Genomic DNA, 19,804 nt, shown 5'->3' with positions numbered 1-19,804 from the left:
AAAGCTCCTGAGGCTTGGTCGGTGGCACTGACGGGAGGAAGGAATCCTCACGCAGCTAGAGCAGGGGAAGCAAGTGGGAGGAGATGAGGGGCTGAAGGCCAGACCACACGGGGGTCTGACCCTCCTCTCCTGACTCCCTCTGCAGATCGACAGCCAGCGCTCACGCCTGCCTGCCTCCCTGGCTGAGGGCCGCCTGCGCGTGTACCAGAGTGGGACACGGGCCATGGTAGAACTGGACTTCGGGCTGGTACTCACCTATGACTGGGATGCCCAGCTGGCACTGAGCCTGCCCGTGCACTTCCAAGGCCAGGTGTGCGGTCTGTGTGGCAACTATAACGGTGACCCCACTGATGACTTCCTTACACCTGACTGGGAGCAGGCTCCTGATGCCGTGGAGTTTGCCAATAGCTGGAAGCTGGACGACGAGGACTACCTATGTGAGGACGGCTGCCAGAACAACTGCCCCTCCTGCACCACAGACCAGGCCCAGCACTATGAGGGCAGCCATCTCTGTGGCATGCTGACCCAGCTCGATGGCCCCTTTGCTGTCTGCCATGATGCCCTGGACCCCCAGCCCTTCCTGAAGGAATGTGTATATGACCTGTGTGTGGCCAATGGGGACCGGGCCAGCTTGTGCCGTGCCCTTAGCGCCTACACCCAGGCCTGTCTGGAGTTTGGCATCTCTGTTGGGAACTGGAGGTTGCCAGCCAGCTGCCGTGAGTGATACCCTGGTGGGGGCTGGGAGCACATGGTGGGAGGCAGGGGACCCCTTGCATCTGCTCAATATCTGAGCATTTACTGTGGTCCAGCCTGGAGCTGCACCATGCCAGGGACGGAGCAATGGCCACGATGGCCAGGCGGTGCCCACAGTGAGCCTAAGGTTGGGGCAGACGTATCACACTAGACAGTGACAGTCCAGAGTGGTCAGGGCTGGGATGGGGGAAGTTCAGAGGGGCTATGGGAGACCAGAGAAGCTTCCTGACTCAGTCTGGGGAATCAAGTAGGATCTCCTAGAGAAAGGGATGCCCAATCTGAAGCCTGTAGGAGGGATTGGAGCTAGATAGAAAAAAAGGGGGGGCAGGAAGTGGGTTCCAAACTGAGAGAAGGGCACGTGCAAAGACTTGGCATGAGATGTCCCAAAGCAGACATGCGAACATCTCTTCATTTATAGCTCTTCCATGATTCCCCGATGTCTTCTGGATAACGTCCCAGCTCCATAGCCAGGTATCCATCCACTGAATCATTCATTCACTCATGTATTCATTCATTCAACATGCATTCCCTGAGTCCCTGTCTGGCCCCACCCCTGTGCTGACGATGGGCACAGTGGGGACCAAAACACCTGTCTCTGCCCTTGTGAGGCTCCCAGAGAAATGTTCAGGAGGCAGAAAGGCTAGCACAGGAAGGAGGAGGAGGCTTCCAGGCCCAGGCCCATGGCTTGGGACAGGGACTCCAGAGAGAGGTAAGTCTAGGGGAGACACTGAGGCCATTTGGGGTTTGTCTTGGTCACTGCCGTGTCCTCACTGCCCAGTAAACACCACTCCCCACCACCGCCGAGTTCCCCAATGCCTGGTGCAAAAGAAGAACCAGTGCATTCACTTATCTACCCATTCATTTTCAAAGTATTTACTGGGCATCTCTTGTGGGCCGGGCCCCGTCCTTGGTGCTGGAGATTCAGCCATGTCTGAGACAGATCAGGTTCCCGCTCTCACAGAATTTATAATCCTAGCAGGGGAGACAGAGAGTAAGCAGTAAACTGTGGAATAGCTTCAGAGAGCAAAAGAAACAGAGTTCATGGGATAAGAGCAAATGGCAGGCTCATGAAGAGAGTGCTCAGGGAAGGCCCTTGGGAGAAGCTGCCATTGGAACTTCCTGTGATATTGGGACTATTATTATCCCATTCTACTGATGGGGAAACTGAGGCACAGAGAAATTGGAGTTGTTTGCTCACAATCACACAGCTAAGAAGGGGAGAGCTGGGATTTGAACCCAGGCCATCTACATTCCAGTAACCTTCTCTTAACCACATGCCATGTAAGGAAAGGCTAATACAGGCACAGGGAAAAGCCAGTGCAAAGGCCCAGAGGCGGGAGTGTGAGGACTAGAGAGGATGCCACTGTGGCTGGGGCGGAGTGAGCCAGAGGGAAAGTGAGAGGAGGTGAGGACAGGGAGGTGATGGGGGCAGATCGTGGATTATGGGCAGCCTCATGGACGAATAGGAGGACTCTGGCTTTTACCCTGAGCAAGACAGAGCCACAAGAGGCCTCTGAGCAGGAGACGGATGTCATCTAACTCAAGTGTTCACAGGATCCCTCTGGCTGCATGTGAGGAATAGAATGGGATGCAGGATGGGAGTAGGGGGGAGACCAGGCAGGAGGCTGCTGGGGTGAACAGGACAAGGGTGGGGACTGTGGTGAAAGGAAAAAGGGGCAGATTCTGGATAGATCTTGAATATGGAGCTCACAGGACTTACCGACAGGTTGGTTGTCCAGTGAATAAAGGGGAAGGAGTCAACTATATCTCTGAGGTTTGGGGCCTGCGCACCCAGAAGGGTGGAAGTGTCATTAACTGAGATGGGCATCTCTGAGGAAGGAGCTGGGTTGGGGAGGAAAGTCCTGGCACTTTCTGACTGTGCTGGCCTGACCCCCGCTTCCCGTGTCCCCGCAGCCCTGTCCTGCCCCGCCAACAGCCGCTATGAGCTCTGCGGCCCCGCCTGCCCGGCCTCCTGCAACCCCTCCGCGGTGCCGTCCAACTGCTCCGCGCGCCCGTGCGTCGAGGGCTGCGTGTGCCTCCGCGGCTTCGTGGCCAGCGGCGGCGCCTGCGTGGCCGCCTCGTCCTGCGGCTGCAACTTCGAGGGCCGCCCGCTCGCGCCCGGCCAGGAGGTGTGGGCCGATGAGTATTGCCGGCGGCGCTGCACCTGTGACGCCGCCACCCAGCAGGTGCGCTGCAGCGACACGCAGGGCTGCCCAGCGGGCGAGCGCTGCCGCGTCCAGAACGGTCTCCTGGGTTGTTACCCCGACCGCTTTGGGAGCTGCCAGGCGTCTGGGGACCCGCACTACGTGAGCTTCGACGGCCGGCGATTCGACTTCATGGGCACCTGCACGTACCTGCTGGCCGGCTCGTGCGGCCAGGCCGCGGGGCTGCCTGCCTTCCGGGTGCTGGTGGAAAACGAGCATCGGGGCAGCCAGACAGTGAGCTACACGCGCGCCGTGCGCGTGGAGGCTCGTGGCGTGAAGGTGGCCGTGCGCCGGGAGTACCCTGGGCAAGTGCTGGTGAGTGATGGGCGCCCAAGGCCAGGTGGAGGGGCAGGGAATCCCCCTTAAAGAGTAGGGATCTGGCCACTGGGAGAGGGTGGGGGTCTGCTAGAAGACCTTGTGGCCATTGATTAGGCTTGGGGCCCCCCAGCCAGGCGGCGCTGCCTCTCCCTGGCTGTGTGACTTTGTCTCTCGGTGCCTCAGTTTTGTCCTCTGACAAATGGGATAATAAGATGGTGCCTCGCCAATGCGAGCCGCTTCACAAGGTGGTTGTGGAGGTTTGACGAGTTACTATTTGTAGGATGTTTAAACTGTTTTATTTATTTATTTATTTATTTATTTATTTATTTATTTTGGGCTGTGTCAGGTCTTCGTTTCTGTGCGAGGGCTTTCTCTAGTTGTGGCAAACGGGGGCCACTCTTCATCGCGGTGCGCGGGCCTCTCACTACCGCGGCCTCTCTTGTTGCAGAGCACAGGCTCTAGACGCGCAGGCTCAGTAGTTGTGGTTCACGGGCCTAGTTGCTCTGTGGCGTGTGGGATCTTCCCAGACCAGGGCTCGAACCCGTGTCCCCTGCATTAGCAGGCAGATTCTCAACCACTGAGCCACCAGGGAAGCCCTGTAGGATGTTTAAAAGAGACATTGGTGGCCAACAAGTGTTCAGTAAATGTTGACTCAATGTTTTATTGTTATGAACCCTCCAAAGGTAAAGATTGGTGCATTTTCTGGAGGAAATTTGATATTCAGGGAGTAAGGTGACATGTGAAAAGTCAGGAACAAAAGGTGTTGGGCGGGGTGTTACAGGGGTGTGGGGGTACTTACAGATGGGCCCACAGGGTTCTGGACAGAGGGTTCTTACAGGGTCCACCACCCAGTAAATTACATATATATAACTTACTTTTTTGTGTTAAATGCTTGACATACGGTAACTCATATGTTAATCTCTGTAACAACCCTGTGAAACAGGTAATCTTGTTAGAGGAGAAAACTGGGCACAGAGAAGTTAAGTCAACTATTCAAGGTCACACAGCTAATGAGTGGCAGAGCCAAGATCTGAAGCCAAGCTGTCTGGTTCCAGAGTCCATACTCTTAACCTCTGCATTCTATTGCCTTTCCTGAAGAAAGAGATGGAACAGGCAGGGATGGAAGTGGATGGAAGACTGTTCCAGGCAGAAGGAACAGCAACTGAAAGGCTCTGAGGCAGGAACAAACATGAGGGGTAGAGGAACAGCATGGAGACCAGTGGGCCTGGAATGGAGAGAGGGAAGGGAGAGCGAGGTAGGAGATGATGTAGGGGATGGCTATGTTAGAGGTTTCTGATTTAATCTGAAACCTGAAGGATGAGGAAGAGACCACCACGTGAAGAGTAGTGGTTGCTAGGCAGAGGGAACAACAGGTGCAAAGGCTGAGGCTGGACTGAGCTTGAAGAGTGCAGGAGAGCAGGATGGGGCCAAGGAGGCTGCACCTGAGAGAGTGAGCCTGGGGAGATGGGATAGAGAGGTTGGTAGGGGATGAAGTCAGAAAAGAGGGGACAAGCAGGGCCTAGTGGGTAGAGGATTTGATTTTAAGCTGAGATGTGAAGGGTGATGGGGAGGCAGCCAGACAAAGCATAAAGATGTGGAAGAGGGTAGGTATGTTGCAAGCATAGGGTACATAGGGTATAGCAAGTGCAAAGGCCCTGAGGCTGGGCTGAGCTTGGTGAGTTCAGGAGACTATCAAAATGCCTGCATGGCTGGAGTTCCAAGGGTGGGAAATGAGGCAGTCCTGAAGAATTAAATTGGAGAGCAGTGAGGCTCGGATCATGTATGGTCTTTGAGGCCATTGTAAAGGGTTTGGATCAAAGCTGATCCCTAGAATAGGAAGTAGAGGTGGCCAACTAAAGAGTGATGAGAGGTATCCCAGGAAGAGGTCACAACAAGTGCAAAGGCCCAGAGGTGGGAGTGCACTTAATATGTTCTGGGAGACAGCAAGGAGACAGCAGGGAGCCTGAGTGAGTGATGTGGGAGGTGGTGCAGGCACAAAGGTGGACAAGAGCCAAGGGAAGGGGGCTTAGATTTAAGCCAAGTCCTAAAGAATGAAGGGGAAGCAGCCAGGAGAAAAGTGGTAGGCGGTGTTCTTGGCAAGGTGAAAAGGCCCTAAAGTTAGATTAAACTGGGAGAGTTGGGGGAATCTCAAGAAAACCAGGGTGGCTACAGCAGAATGAGTGAGGGGGAGAGTGGGAGGAGGTTAGGTCAGGGAGGTAATAGGGAGACAGATCCTGTAGGCTTTGAAGGCCGCGGGTTAGGGATTTGGATTTAAGCAAATACTTGAAGGATGAAGAGAGGTGGATGATTTGCCAGGCAGTGGGAACAGCAAGTGCAAAGGCCCTGAGGTGGATCAAGCATAATGTGCTCAAGAGGATAGCAAGGAGCCCAGAGGAGCCAGAACTGAGTGAGTGAAGGGTGAGCCACAGAGCCTTGAATACCCTGACCTCTTGGTCCTCCCGCATCTCTACCCAGGTGGACGGCGTCCTTCAGTACTTGCCCTTCCAGGCGGCAGATGGGCAGGTGCAGGTGTTCCGCCAGGGCCAAGACGCTGTCGTGCACACAGACTTTGGCCTGACTGTCACCTATAACTGGGATGCCCGTGTGACTGCCAAGGTGCCCAGCAGCTATGCGGGGGCCCTGTGCGGGCTCTGTGGGAACTTCAATGGGGACCCAGCTGACGACCTGGCTCTGAGGGGTGGAGGCCAAGCTGCCAACGCACTGGCCTTCGGGAAGAGCTGGCAGGAGGAAACAAGGCCAGGCTGTGGAGCAGCTGAGCCAGGCGACTGTCCCAAGCTGGACACCCTGGTGGCCCAGCAGCTGCAGAGCAAGAAGGAGTGTGGGATCCTTGCCGACCCCAGTGGGCCCTTCCGGGAGTGCCACCACACACTGGACCCACAGGGTGCTGTGCGAGACTGCGTCTACGACCGCTGCCTGCTGCCAGGCCAGTCTGGACCACTGTGTGACGCATTGGCCTCTTATGCTGCTGCATGCCAGGCCGCCGGGGCCACTGTGCACCCCTGGAGGAGTGAGGAACTCTGCCGTGAGTACCGAGAGTGACGACTGGGGGACTCAGCCTTATGTATATTCATTAATGTATAAATATCACTAAGTCATTGAATTCTTATAACAGCCCCATGAGGTAGGGGCTGTGGTTATACCCACTTAACAGATGAGGAAACAGAGGCTCAGAAAGTTTGTTACATGCCGGGGATCACGACAGCTAGGAAGTCACAGATGCAGTAAATATTTGTAAGATGGCTGAATACATCTGGTGGCCCCAGGTCTGATTCCCATTTGGCAGCTGTCATTCAGAGATGAGCTCCTAAGGATCCCTGCCTGCACATCTGGCAGTTGTCAGGCTGGTTGGTTTGGAGGATCTCAGTCAGGACTGCTTGTCTCTGCTCTGCTTGGTCTCATCTTCCAGCTGGCTAGCACAGGCTTCTTCACACAGTGGTCTCAAGGTTCCAAAGAGCAGCAAGGGTGGACAGCCCCCAGTGGGCAAGCACACTCCAGGCCTCTGCTTGACGTCACATTTGCTAATGTCCCACTGGCCAAAGTCAGTACCATGGCCGAACCCAGAGTAAGGGGTGGCCAGCGTCAGTCTGTCACAATCCCCATCATACATCTCTGCCACAAACATATGCATGAGTGGGCAACATTTAATAAGTTTTAGAAATGCCTGAGACCGTAGACTCTAAGTGTTAAAAAAAAAAAAGGATAGAGTGAGTTATCATTGCAAGTCTCGTTAGTACACAACTGATAAAAAATATTAAACACGGGGCTTCCCTGGTGGCACAGTGGTTGAGAGTCCTCCTGCCGATGCAGGGCACACGGGTTCGTGCTCCGGTCCGGGAAGATCCCACATGTCGCGGAGCGGCTGGGCCCGTGAGCCATGGCCGCTGGGACTGCGCGTCCAGAGCCTGTGCTCCGCCACAGGAGAGGCCACAACAGTGAGAGGCCCGCGTATCTCAAAAAAAAAAAAAAAAAAAATTAAACACGTATTGGAAAGACATCTCTTAATGAGATGGATGGGGGTTTTCCCCCAGTAGTTCACGTCTGTTGTTGGAAGGAGACAGGGTGTAGCATCAATTCTATTTTTCATTTTGTAGATGTGATATTACTAAGTGGGTGGAAGTGGCAGGAGTTCTGCTAGAGAAACATCACTCCGTTCTTTGAACCCCTTTTGAGTTGCAGGGAAGTTAGTCACACTGAGAGATGCCATAAAACTTACTTTTTATGACTTCTGAGCGGCTGATTCTATGAGGCCCTCCTTCTGTTTTGTCGGGATCAGAGCTGGAACTGATTTGATACCAGTAATGATTTGTCATCCATTGTCTCCATGCTTATGGTAATATTTGAAATTGTCCTTTCGTGTCCCTGGAAGTTTTCACATCCCCACGGCAGCACACTGTGTTAAGATTTGGGACTGTTCTCTTCTGTAAAGTGGGAGAAGCACACTTGCAAAAGGGACGGTGGGAAAGCAGATGCAACTCCATCAGAGGCGCATTCTCAGGCTGATCGTTTTTAGGAAGGACTCGCATAATTAGAGCCAGGACTTGTGTGGCACACTTCCCTTTGGGCAGGTTCTGTTCTAAGGGCTTAACAGCTCTCATTTCATCCTCACCACCACCCTGTGAGGTGGGATCATCAAGGAAATGGAACCGCAGAGATATTAAGTAACTTGCCTAGGGTCACACAGCAGGGCAGCATGATTTGAGCCCAGGCCGGTTGGCTCCTGAATTTGTACAGTTAATTGTTGCATTCTATGGCCTCTGTAGTAATTGAGAATCTCTTATTTCCTTAAAACTACTCTTGCCCTTGGACCCCTTGGAAGTTCTAGAAGACTGGGTTGTGAGGACTCAGACACCAGGCAGAGGGAGGCCTGGGTGGTGCCTGAACCCATGTGTCCAGCACCAGCTTCAGCTCTTGTGGATATTTTGCTATTCTCATTCCTCTATGTCCTCCACCACCGCCCCTTTCTTTTTTTATTTTGTGGAAATATTTTAAAGCAAATTCTAGACATGAATTTTGCCACAAATACTTCAGTAAACATCTCCAGCAGATAGGACTTTTAAGCAACATGACCACAGTGCTGTTATTACCAACAACAAAAATAACACTAATTCTTTAACATCCTCTAAAACCCAACCTGGGTTCGAATTTCCCCAATTGTCTAAAAAATGGGTTTTTTTCACTTTAATTGAATGAGGATCCAGACCAAATCCACACTGCACTGGGTTGATTTTTCTGTATTCATTTTTATCCTGTAATAGCCCCCTCCTTTTTTTCCCCATCATATTATGAAAATTTTCAAATATACAAAAATGTTGAAAGAATTTTACAGTGAACACACATATACTTACCATCGAGATCCTACAATTTGTGTTTTACTCTACTTGCTTTATCACATGTCTATCCCTCTATCCACCCCTTCCTTTGTTCACGGGAAAAACAGGTCATTTATTCTACAGAATTTCCTACTTTCTGGATTTGGCTAGTTGCTTCTTCACAGTGTATTTAATTTGTCCCTCTGTCCCCTGAATCTCTTGGAAACTGGATATTAGATCTATAATGGTGTTGTCCAATAGAACTTTGGTGATGGTGGAAATGTTCTATACCTAAAAGCTGTCCCATCTGGTCACCACTAGTCACGTGTGGCTATTGGGCACTTGAAATCGAGCTAGTGTGACTAAGGAACTAAATCTTCAATTTTACTTAATTTTAATTAACTTACATTTAAATGGCCACGTGTGGCTATCATATTGGATGGTGCAGATAGAGGCTTGATTGGGTTCAGTTTTAGGTGGTTTTTTTGTTCTTTTTTTGTGAGGAAACCACCTGTTTTATAATCTGGCATGACTGGAGTTTGGAGAGAGAAACAGGGATTCTCTTTTATTTTTTTCTTTACCACCCTGGCCAAATATTTTAATTTACTATAGAATTACTACTACTACTACAACTACAACTACAACAACATTACTGCTATAGAGTGAAGAAGCTAAAAATACTGCATTCACAAATACAGTGCATAGATTACACACACACACACACGCATTTGCATGGTTAAAATATGTACCACAGATCCACAACTTGTTACCAACTTGAATAAGGTCATTAAAGACATTACAGATAAACCCAGACCACTGTTAAATTGGAATAGTATCTTAATTATCAGGAGTAGATTAACTGTGATATGTTTGCCAGGCCCCACTGAACAGAGGGTCTCCTTGCCATTGTACCGCTTATACGTGTGAGTGTGTGTGAGCATGTGTGTGTGCATGTGTGTGTGTGGGGGGGAGGTCCACGGTGTCCCCAGGGAGCAGGGATTCTTGATCCTGATGGCCGCTCTCCCTGTAGCCCTGAGATGCCCGCCCCACAGTCACTACGAGGCGTGTTCCTACGGCTGCCCGCTGTCCTGCGGAGACCTCCCGGTGCCTGGGGGCTGTGGCTTCGACTGCAAAGAGGGCTGCGTGTGTGATGAGGGCTTCGTGCTCAACGGTGAGTCCTGCGTGCCGCTGCCCTCCTGTGGCTGCGTGTACCAGGGCACCTACCACCCACCCGGCCAGACCTTCCACCCGGGGTCGGGGTGCAATTCCCTGTGCCACTGTGAGGAGGGTGGCCTGGTGTCCTGTGAGCCCTCCAGCTGTGGCCCACACGAGGCCTGCCAGCCGTCCGGTGGCGTCCTGGGCTGTGTGGCTGTGGGTTCTGCCACCTGCCAGGCATCGGGAGACCCCCATTACACCACCTTCGACGGCCGCCGCTTCGACTTCATGGGCACCTGTGTGTACACGCTGGCTCAGACCTGCGGGACCCAGCCTGGCCTGGCCCAGTTTGCCATCCTGCAGGAGAACATGGCCTGGGGCAATGGGAAAGTCAGTGTGACCAGGGTGATCACTGTCCAGGTGGCCAACTTCACCCTGCGGCTGGAGCAGCAGCAGTGGAAGGTCACGGTGAGAGCACGGGTGGAACATGAAGGGAAGGGGTCTGGGGTAGAGGGTGATCTGTGGGTGGAGCATGTGAAGCACTCAGGCCAGGGGCAGGGGGCACAGAGCTCCGAGTAGATGTGGGAGGCATGGGGTCCGCAAAGAGAGGAGGTGCCAGTCAGAGCCTACAGTGGGGAACCAAGGAGGGAGGAGGCCTTGGGGACCAAGACCTTCTCCCATGTGGCTCAGTCTCCACCTCCCTCCCCTTGATTATCCCCTCTGGACATCTCTCCTACCCCTTCCACTCCATCTTCCCCTCCCTCCTGGTCCCTGCTTTCATAAGGGTGTTATTACATTGAGACTTGTATTCGTTTCCTGAGGCTGCTGTAACAAGTTACCACCAACTTGGTGGCTCAAAACAAGAGAAATTTATTTTCTCACAGTTGTGGAGGCCAGAAGTCCGAAATCAAAGTGTTGGCAAGAGATGCACCGCCTCCAAAGGCTCTGGGGGAGAATCCTCCCTTTCCTCTTGCAGCTTCTGGTGGTTCCAGGTGTTCTTGGCTTGTGGCCACATCACTCCAGTCCCTGTCTTCATTTTCACATGGCCTTTTCCCCTGTGTCCCTGTATCTTCTCTTCTGGCTCTTTTAAGGACACTTGTCATTAGATATAGGGCCCACCCTAATCCAGGACGATCCCATCTCAAGATCTTTACCCTAATTACATCTGCAAAGACCCTTATTCCAAATTAGGTCATATTCTGAAGTTCTAGATGGACATATCTTTGGGGAACCACCATTGAACCCACTACAAGACCCTATTATTAGGCCCATTTTACAAATATGGAAACTAAGACCCAGAGAGGTGAGGTCACACAGATCTTCAGTGTCGGACAGGGGCTTGATCTAGGGTCTGACCTCTCGAAGTGTACCCTCTGAAGCACAGCATCTCCCACCTCCCAGGTGAATGGTGTGGACAAGAGGCTGCCCATGGTGCTGGCCGAGGGCCGGGTCCGCGCCTCCCAGCATGGCTCAGACGTTGTGATCGAGACTGACTTTGGCCTGCGCGTGGCCTACGACCTCGTGTACAATGTGCGGGTCACTATCCCAGGCAACTACTACCAGCAGCTGTGTGGCCTGTGTGGGAACTACAATGGCGACCCCAAGGACGACTTCCAGAAGCCCGACGGCTCACAAGCAGGCAGCTCCAATGAGTTCGGCAGCTCCTGGGAGGAGGCAGTGCCAGGCTCTCCCTGCCTGCCCATCTGCAAGCCCGGCGGAAGCTGTGACACAGAGCCGGAGTGTAAACCTGAGCTGCAGGAGAAATATGAGCAGCAGCAGTTCTGTGGGCTCCTCACCAGCCCCACAGGGCCGCTGGCTGCCTGCCACAAGCTGGTGGACCCCCAGGGTCCCTTGCAAGATTGTGTCTTTGATCTCTGTGTGGGTGGCGGGAACGAGAGCATTCTCTGCAGCAACATTCATGCCTATGTGAGTGCTTGCCAGGCAGCTGGAGGCCACGTCGAACCCTGGAGGACCGAATCTTTCTGTCGTGAGTGAGGGGCGGAGAGAGGGGGGGGAGGTAGAGGCACAGAAGGGGCCGACCCTGGAACCTGCAGCCTCTCACTCCCAGGGGCTCTGACCCGCACTCCCTCTTTGCAGCAATGCCGTGCCCCCCTAACAGCCACTACGAGCTCTGTGCAGACACCTGCTCCCTGGGCTGCTGGGCACTCAGTGCCCCCCCGCAGTGCCCGGATAGCTGTGCCGAGGGCTGCCAGTGTGACTCCGGCTTCCTCAACAACGGCCAAGCCTGCGTGCCCATCCAGGAATGCGGCTGCTACCACAACGGTGTCTACTACGAGGTAGGGACCTGGTCATCCTGGGCAGAGCTGGGGACTGCAAGCTGGACCCCCCTCCCACTGCCCATTAGCCCCACGGCCTGTCCGCTTGGCCACCTGAACGTCTCTCCCACCCACTCCTCTTCCCCTCGCCATGGCCCCACCGTGGTCCAAATTTGTCCTCTCCCAGCCCTCACTTTTGCTCCCTCTCGTCTACCATCCCCAAGGTAGCAGGTAAGACCCTTCCAAATATGACCATAGGTCCTGCAGCTTGAAACCATCCCCTGGCTCCCCAGGTCAAGTTTCGGCTTTGTAGCCAGGTCTAGATTTCGTCTCTGTGATACCAGAGGCTAACTCCCTCTGCTTCCCTCTCCCACTCTCTGAGAGTTACTCCTTTTCCTTTGATTTGAGTGTGTGTTTATCTAAAGTTTGTCTCCCTCAAAGGTCTGAAAGCTCTGTGAGGGCAGGAACCCTCTCTGTTTACCTCCTCATATGAATAATAATAGTACTACAGCAAACAGGTGTATGGTGCTTACTATGTGCTGGTTACTGCTTTAAGCGCTGTATGTACAATATATATGAATTTATTTATTTATATATAATATATATACTTTTTATATAATGTTATATATAAACTTTTTATTATAAAAATTTTCACACAGGCAGAAGTCAAGAGAACAGTATAATAAATCTTCATGTACCCATCACTCAGCCTCAAAAATAATCAACATTTTCCCAATCTTATTTAATCGCTACCCCCGTTTCCTCTCCATTCTGGATATTTAAAGGAAATCCTTTTTCATTTCATCTGTACTTTATATGTATTATTAACTCAGTTATACTTTCATAAGTTGGTGCCATTATTACCTGAAACTTACAGATGAGGAAACTGAGACATAACGAGGCTAAGTAATTTGAGCAGAGTGGTGTAACCTGGAAATGGCAGAAACAGGCTTCAGACCCAGGCAATCTGCTCCAGAGCCTTTGCCCTTAATTCCTATGTTTCTCCCATACAGCAGACATTTAGTAGCTATTTTGGAATAAACAAATGAGTGAGTAAATGAATGAAACTGAATGAATGAATAAATTGGGCCCCAAGGCCATGCTGTGCCTTAGACAAGGGGCCACCCTGCTGGAAGATGTCCCTTTTATGTCCTCCAGACCCCTTTATGCCCGGAACACCAAAGTTGCCAGAGTCAGCTCCCAGCCTGATAGCTGCGTCCTCTGTCCCCACAGCTGGGGCAGACTGTACTCATTGACAACTGCCAGCAGCAGTGCATGTGCCACGCCGGAAAAGGCCTGCTGTGCCAGGACCACAGCTGCAGTCCAGGGCAGGTGTGCCAGCCCTCGGGAGGCGTCCTGAGCTGCAACAAAGGTGCTGGGTTGGGGCCAGGGCCGGTGTGGCTGGGGTAACAGAGGACAGGGACTCTGGAGCTGAGGGTGATGTGACCCGGCTCTTCACGGTGGGAGGCACAGAGGACTAAGGATTGAGGTCTCAGACCTGGGGACCCCTAGGCTGGGATTCCCAGGGCCAGGGGCAGTAGCCCTTCAGACTGGAAGGCAGGGACTCTTATGGTGGAAACCAGGCTGTGGGAACCCTCAGGGATAGGTTTCCCAGGGCAGATGGCAGAGACCCTCAGTGTAAGGCAGGGACCGGCAAACTTTTTCTCTAATGGGCCAGATGGTAAATATGTAAACTTGCAGGCCATATGGTCTTGGTCACAACTACTCTACTCTGCCTTTGCAGCATGAAGTCAGCTGTGGACTTTATAAGTGAATGGGGTGTGGCTCCAATGAAATTTTATTTACAGAAACCGGCAGCTGGAAGTGTATAGTTTGCTGGCCACTGGTATGTGGGTTTAGGCTTAGGGTTTCAGACACCATCCCCAAGAGGTAGAGGAGACTGGGACCCACAGGGACAGAAAGCAGAGTCCTGAGGTCTAAGGCAGAGACCCCACCAAAGCCAGGGTCTTGAATACAGGACCCACCTCAAGTGAAAAATCAGGATTTATAGGAATACACTCTCAGAGAGGGGACACCTCTCAGGATTAAGTCTAAGCCACAAAGCCACCCCACATGACTGACTTCTCGGGGTGGAGGGCAGAGAATAATTCCCTTATTCCTGAGGATAAAGGGATATACCTCCAGAACTGACTGAGATCTCAGGGCTGATGGGCAGGATATCAGGGACTCCCAGGGACCGGAGTATCTTGGTCAGAGTCCAACAGGAGACAAAAGCCACACAGTAGCTTAAATAGGGAAAGTTTAATAGAATTCTTTGCTTGTAATAGGGATTGACTACTAAGGGATAAAAAGAACGCCAATGAACACAGGAAGAGCAGATATAGGGAGCAGCCCCTGCCCCCAAATGTTACAGCAGAGCACCTAAGGAAGAGAGGAATTGGGAAGACGGCCCCCACTCCAAGGCTGAGAGGCAGATCTCGTTGGAGGGTAGCAGAGAGATTGTGCAGGCTGAGCTGGAAGGTGGGAAAGCCCCCACTGGGGTGCTGGCAAAACTCACTGGGAGGCCACCTGCCGGGGTGCCTGAGTGACTCGCTGGGAAACCAGCTGGGGCCAGTGAACCTCACCGAGTGGGTGTCCCCCAGGCTGCTGGCCCTGCTTGCCACCAGGAGCCTGGAGAGCAAAGCCCACTGGAAGCAGAGGAGCCCCTTCCTCCTGCCGTGACCCTCCAGCACCTTCTGCTGACAAAGCCTAACTTTATTGGTGGATTTGGAGCTAAGGGGCAGTCAACTGAAAACTGGCGCAGGGGGAGAGAGAAGGAAGTTTTAAGGCTGGGGTCTTGGGCACAGGGGTTCCAAAAGCTGGGTTCACAGATTCAGTGGCCCTAGGAACAGTCTTGGACAAAGAGACCCTCGGAGGTAGGGCCTGAGAAATGAGATCCCCCAAGGCCAGGGTCTTAGGCACAGCAACCCCAGGGAGATAGAATCTTGCACAGAGGGATTGCCAGGCTATGAGACTCAGATACAGGGACCCCGGGGTCAGGGTCTCAAATGGTGGGACCTCTGGGGTTAGTTTCTCATCAGGAAGTTCCTGCAGTACCTTGGTCTTGGGCACAGAGACCTCCAGGACCTGGGTCTCAGGTGTGGTGGCCCCCAGGAGGCTGGCATCTCAGGTATGGGGGAACCCGGGCCCGAGGTCTTGGACACAGAGAACCCTGGGCTGTGGATGTTCTCATGGATGCCCACAGGGCTGACATCACAGACACAGGGACTCCTGTGTCTCTGGTCTCAGACCTCGGTCCTCTGGGGCTGAGATCTCAAGCAAGGGGACCCCAGAGCCTGGGTGTCAGATGTAGGGACCCTAGGACCTGAGTCCTGGCTGCAAGGACCTTGGGGCCTGGGTCTCAGACAACAAACAGCAGGGCCTGGGTCTCAGATGTGGGGACCTTTGACAGGGTCTTGGACACAGAGTTTCAGATGTGGAGGGGTGCCCAGGGCCAGAACTGGCAGACTGTAGGGCCTGCATCTCAGATGGGAGGAACCTGGAATCTGGTCTCACCCCCAGGTGCCCTTAGAGCCAGTATCCCTTGCACAGACTGGGGCAGATGCTGGGAAGTAGCTGGCCATATGCTTGGCAGCCCCTCAAGGTCCTCTCTCCTCTGCCCCCAGACCCGTGCCATGGTGTGACGTGTCAGCCACAGGAGACATGCCAGGAGAAGAATGGCCAGGGTGTGTGCATGCCCAACTACGAGGCCACGTGTTGGCTGTGGGGTGACCCACACTACCAGTCTTTCGATGGCTGGAACTTTGACTTCCAGGGTACTTGTAACTATGTGCTGGCATCAACCAGCTGCCCAGGGAGCAGTGCCCAGGGCCTGACATCCTTCACTGTCACCACCAAGAATGAGAACCGGGGCAACCCCTCTGTGTCCTTCGTGAGGCTGGTCACCGTGACCACCCTCAACACCAACATCTCCATCCACAAAGGCGAGATTGGCAAAGTCCGGGTAAGGATGGCCCCTGAGCCCCCAGGTAGGGTGGGAAGGGTCCTGCCAGCCACAGTTAGGAGCTCAGTGCTCTCTCTCTTCACTTAGGCCTGAAACAAAATGGCAGCAAGAGCAATAATAATTACAACAAAAACATCACCCCTCTATTGGGAATTAAATGAGCCTAGCCCTTTGTTAAGGGCTTTAATGTAGGCCTTAAATTTTGCCTTTTTAGAATTTGCCTTTTTAGAGATCCAGGTTTGAATCCAGGCTCTCCTTATGAGCTGTGTGATGTTGGGCAAATGACTTGACTTGGTGGGCCTCAGTTTCCTCATCTGTGAAATGGGGATCATAGCAGGCCCTGCCCCACAGTGAGGTGATGCATGTAAAGTGCTCAGCTGAGGGTCTGACCCAGGTAAGCACCCTTGATTGTTTGTGAGGGAACAAATGAGAGGCCCAGAGCCTCCGACATGAAGAGAAATTGGGAGAGATGGAGAGAGAGAGAGATGGACTGCCCAGAATAATGGAGATGCAGATTAATGGCAGCTCACAGGGAGAGAGAATGAGGTATGGAACAGAGCAGGCCCTCAATAAACGATGGTGAGTGGAAGAAATGCCCAGACACACAGAGATGCACAGGAGATGATGAGAGAGGGAGGGACTAGGTGAATGAGACCCAGAGAAAGACCCAGAGAGATGGACCAAGAGAGAGAATGTCACACACACACACACACACACACACACACACACACACAGATGCAGAGAGAGACAGTGCACAAGTGAGAGAGACACAGAGAAGGGAGGGGGCCCAGAGAGAGAGACAAAGTGAGAGAAACTCATAGAGAATCCAGAGAGAGAGAGATAGGTCTAGATGTAGAAAGAGGGAGAGAAAGAGAGAGAGAGAGATGAGGGAGGGAGACAAAGATCAAAAGAGAAACCCAGAAAAAGCAGCAGAGTGGGCTTTCATTCTCCAGGGCCTGGACTAGAGCAGATGTCCATGTTTGTCAAATGACTATATGACCAGCAGTCACGGGGAAGGCCTTGGCAGCTCCCAGCCACGGCAGGACGAGCGAGGGAGGCAGGGGGTCAGATCTGGGCCTCGGCATCTCCAGTGACCTGTGTTTGCCTCCCTTCCCCCTCTTCCCCCAGGTGAACGGCGTGCTGACGGCATTGCCTGTCTCTGTGGCCGGTGGGCGGCTTTCAGTCACCCAGGGCGCATCGAGAGCAGTGCTGGCCACCGACTTCGGGCTGCGGGTCAGCTATGACTGGGATTGGCGAGTGGAGGTGACGCTGCCCAGTAGCTATCATGGTGCGGTGTGTGGGCTCTGTGGGAACATGGACTCTAACCCCAGCAACGACCAAGCCTTCCCTAACAGCACGCTGGCTCCCTCCATACCCGTCTGGGGCGGCAGCTGGCGGGTTCCAGGCTGGGACCCACTGTGCTGGGATGAATGTCAGGGGTCCTGCCCAACATGCGCCGAGGACCAACTAGAGGAGTACAGGGGACCCGGCTTCTGTGGACCCCTGGCCCCTGGCTCCGGAGGCCCCTTTGCTGCCTGCCATGCCCACGTGGCCCCTGATAGCTTCTTCAAGGGCTGCGTTCTGGATGTCTGCCTGGGCGGTGGGGCCCAGGACATACTTTGCCAGGCTCTGGCTGCCTATGCCGCTGCCTGCCAGGCTGCTGGGATTGTCATTAAGGACTGGAGGACGCAGGCCGGCTGCGGTGAGTGTTGGGGGACAGAGCAGAAGCTGGGGGCAGGGGTCCTGTCTCTTTGGGGCTGGTTTGGTTTCACTCCAGTCCTTCTGGGTCTGTTTGTTTGGTTTTTTCTCTCTGTCTCTCTGTTTTTGTTTTTGTCTCTCAGTCTCTTGGCGCTTGTCTCTGTGTCTCCCTTTGATTGTCTCTCATCCTCTCTCTCCCTGTCTCTGGGTCTTTCGTTGTCTCCTGCTCTATCTCTCGTGGTTTCTGTCTGTCTCCTCCTACCCTATCCTCAGACCCCACCTCCTGACACCATTCTCTCCCTTTCTTTCCCTCCCACTCCTTCATCCACCCACAGAGCTCCCCTGCCCAGAAAACAGCCACTACGAGCTCTGTGGCCCACCTTGCCCAGCCAGCTGCCCGTCTCCTGCACCCCCCACCGCCCTTGCCCCATGTGAGGGCCCCTGCACCGAGGGCTGCCAGTGTGACTCAGGCTTCGTGTTGAGCGCCGACCGCTGCGTTCCCCTGGATGGTGGCTGCGGCTGCTGGGCCAACGGCACCTACCACGAGGCAGGCAGCGAGTTTTGGGCTGATACCACCTGCTCCCAGCGATGCCACTGCGGGCCTGGCGGTGGCTCACTGGTCTGCAAGCCTGCCAGCTGTGGGCTAGGCGAAGAGTGTGCCCTACTGCCCTCAGGCCAGCATGGCTGCCACCCTATCAGCACAGCTGAGTGTCAGGCCTGGGGTGACCCCCATTACATTACCTTGGATGGGCACCGATTCGAATTCCAAGGCACCTGCGAGTACCTGCTGAGTATGCCCTGCCACAGACCACCCCCGGGGGTAGAGAACTTCACGGTCACTGTAGCCAATGAGCACCGGGGCAGCCAGGCCGTCAGTTACACCCGCACTGTCACCCTGCACATCTACGGCCACAGCTTCACCCTCAGTGCCCGCAGGCCCCGACAGCTGCAGGTGAGGGGTCAGTGGGCCAGGCAAGAGCATGTGCCAGCCCTGAAGTTGCCTGGGACAGTTAGGGGTCTGCCACTACTCTGATTGCCTTTCACAGGTTAACAGGGCAGATGGAGGGATCGAGAGAGAGCATAGGCCTTGGAGCTGGATGGCTTGGAGTAGTGGCTTCCCCATCTCTGAGCCTTAGTTTATTCCTCTGTAAAATGAGTCTAAGAACTACCTGCTTCGGAGGGCAGTGTGAGGAGCCAGTGACATCGTGCCTATAGTCGCTCATTATTAGTACTACTATTATAATTATAAGGGGGGAGGTCACGTGCACAAGGACCCCCCCCGCCACCCCCACCCCCCACCCCACCCCCCCCGCCACCCCCACCCCCCACCCCACCCCCCCCGCCACCCCCACCCCCCACCCCCGCCACCCCCGCCACCCCCACCCCCCGCCACTAGATAGTGGAGTCAGGATTCGAACCTGTGTCTGCGACGTTCACCACCCCCACTCCCACCCCGACCCTGTAGGTGGACGGCAGGCTGGTGGCGCTGCCCTTCCAGCTGGACTCGCGCCTGCGCGCATACCTGAGCGGCGCCGACGTGGTGGTGACCACTGCCACGGTGATCTCGCTGGCTTTCGACGGAGACAACAACCTGCGCCTGCGCGTGCCGGCGGCGTACGCGGGCGCCCTTTGTGGCCTGTGCGGGAACTACAACCAGAACCCCAACGACGATCTGAATGCGGTGGGCGGGAACCCGGACGGCTGGCAAGTGGGCGGCGCCGAGGGCTGCGGGGAGTGCGTGCCCGGGCCGTGCCCGCAGCCCTGCACGCAGGAGCAGCAGGAGGCCTTCGGCGGCCCGGACGCCTGCGGCGTGATCTCTGCCCCCGACGGCCCGCTGGCTCCTTGCCACAGCCTCGTGCCGCCCACGCAGTACTTCCAGGGCTGCTTGCTGGACGCCTGCCAGGCTCAGGGCCATCCGGGAGGCCTCTGCCCTGCCGTGGCCGCCTATGTTGCAGCCTGCCAGGCCGTTGGGGCCCAGCTCGGCGAGTGGAGGCGGCCGGACTTCTGTCGTGAGTACTGATCCATGCATGGGCCGCATAGCAGCGGTCATCCCCTCCTCCCCCCTTCCCAGGGCTCTAAGACAAGAGCCTTCTCCTCGGTGGGGCT

At 54.4% G+C, this 19,804-nt stretch overlaps 1 protein-coding gene across 1 annotated transcript in view; it reads left to right on the top strand.

Moving 5' to 3' along the window:
* Positions 1-19,804, top strand: part of FCGBP (Fc gamma binding protein) — a 90,715-nt gene that overhangs the window by 59,999 nt on the left and 10,912 nt on the right. Inside the window, exons 9-19 of the mRNA XM_081217860.1 lie at positions 146-716; positions 2,668-3,272; positions 5,751-6,318; positions 9,636-10,228; positions 11,162-11,747; positions 11,858-12,057; positions 13,270-13,408; positions 15,663-16,000; positions 17,129-17,702; positions 18,034-18,650; positions 19,164-19,707. Of these exons, the coding sequence (XP_081073986.1) occupies positions 146-716; positions 2,668-3,272; positions 5,751-6,318; positions 9,636-10,228; positions 11,162-11,747; positions 11,858-12,057; positions 13,270-13,408; positions 15,663-16,000; positions 17,129-17,702; positions 18,034-18,650; positions 19,164-19,707 (5,335 nt within the window). The remainder of the gene's footprint in view (positions 1-145; positions 717-2,667; positions 3,273-5,750; positions 6,319-9,635; positions 10,229-11,161; positions 11,748-11,857; positions 12,058-13,269; positions 13,409-15,662; positions 16,001-17,128; positions 17,703-18,033; positions 18,651-19,163; positions 19,708-19,804) is intronic.

The sequence above is a fragment of the Mesoplodon bidens genome (assembly GCF_964165515.1).
Source record: "Mesoplodon bidens genome assembly, chromosome: 18".
Lineage (NCBI taxonomy): Eukaryota > Metazoa > Chordata > Mammalia > Artiodactyla > Ziphiidae > Mesoplodon > Mesoplodon bidens.
The sequence above is the reverse complement of the archived record's forward strand: the minus strand, read 5'-3'. Positions and strand labels throughout refer to the sequence as shown.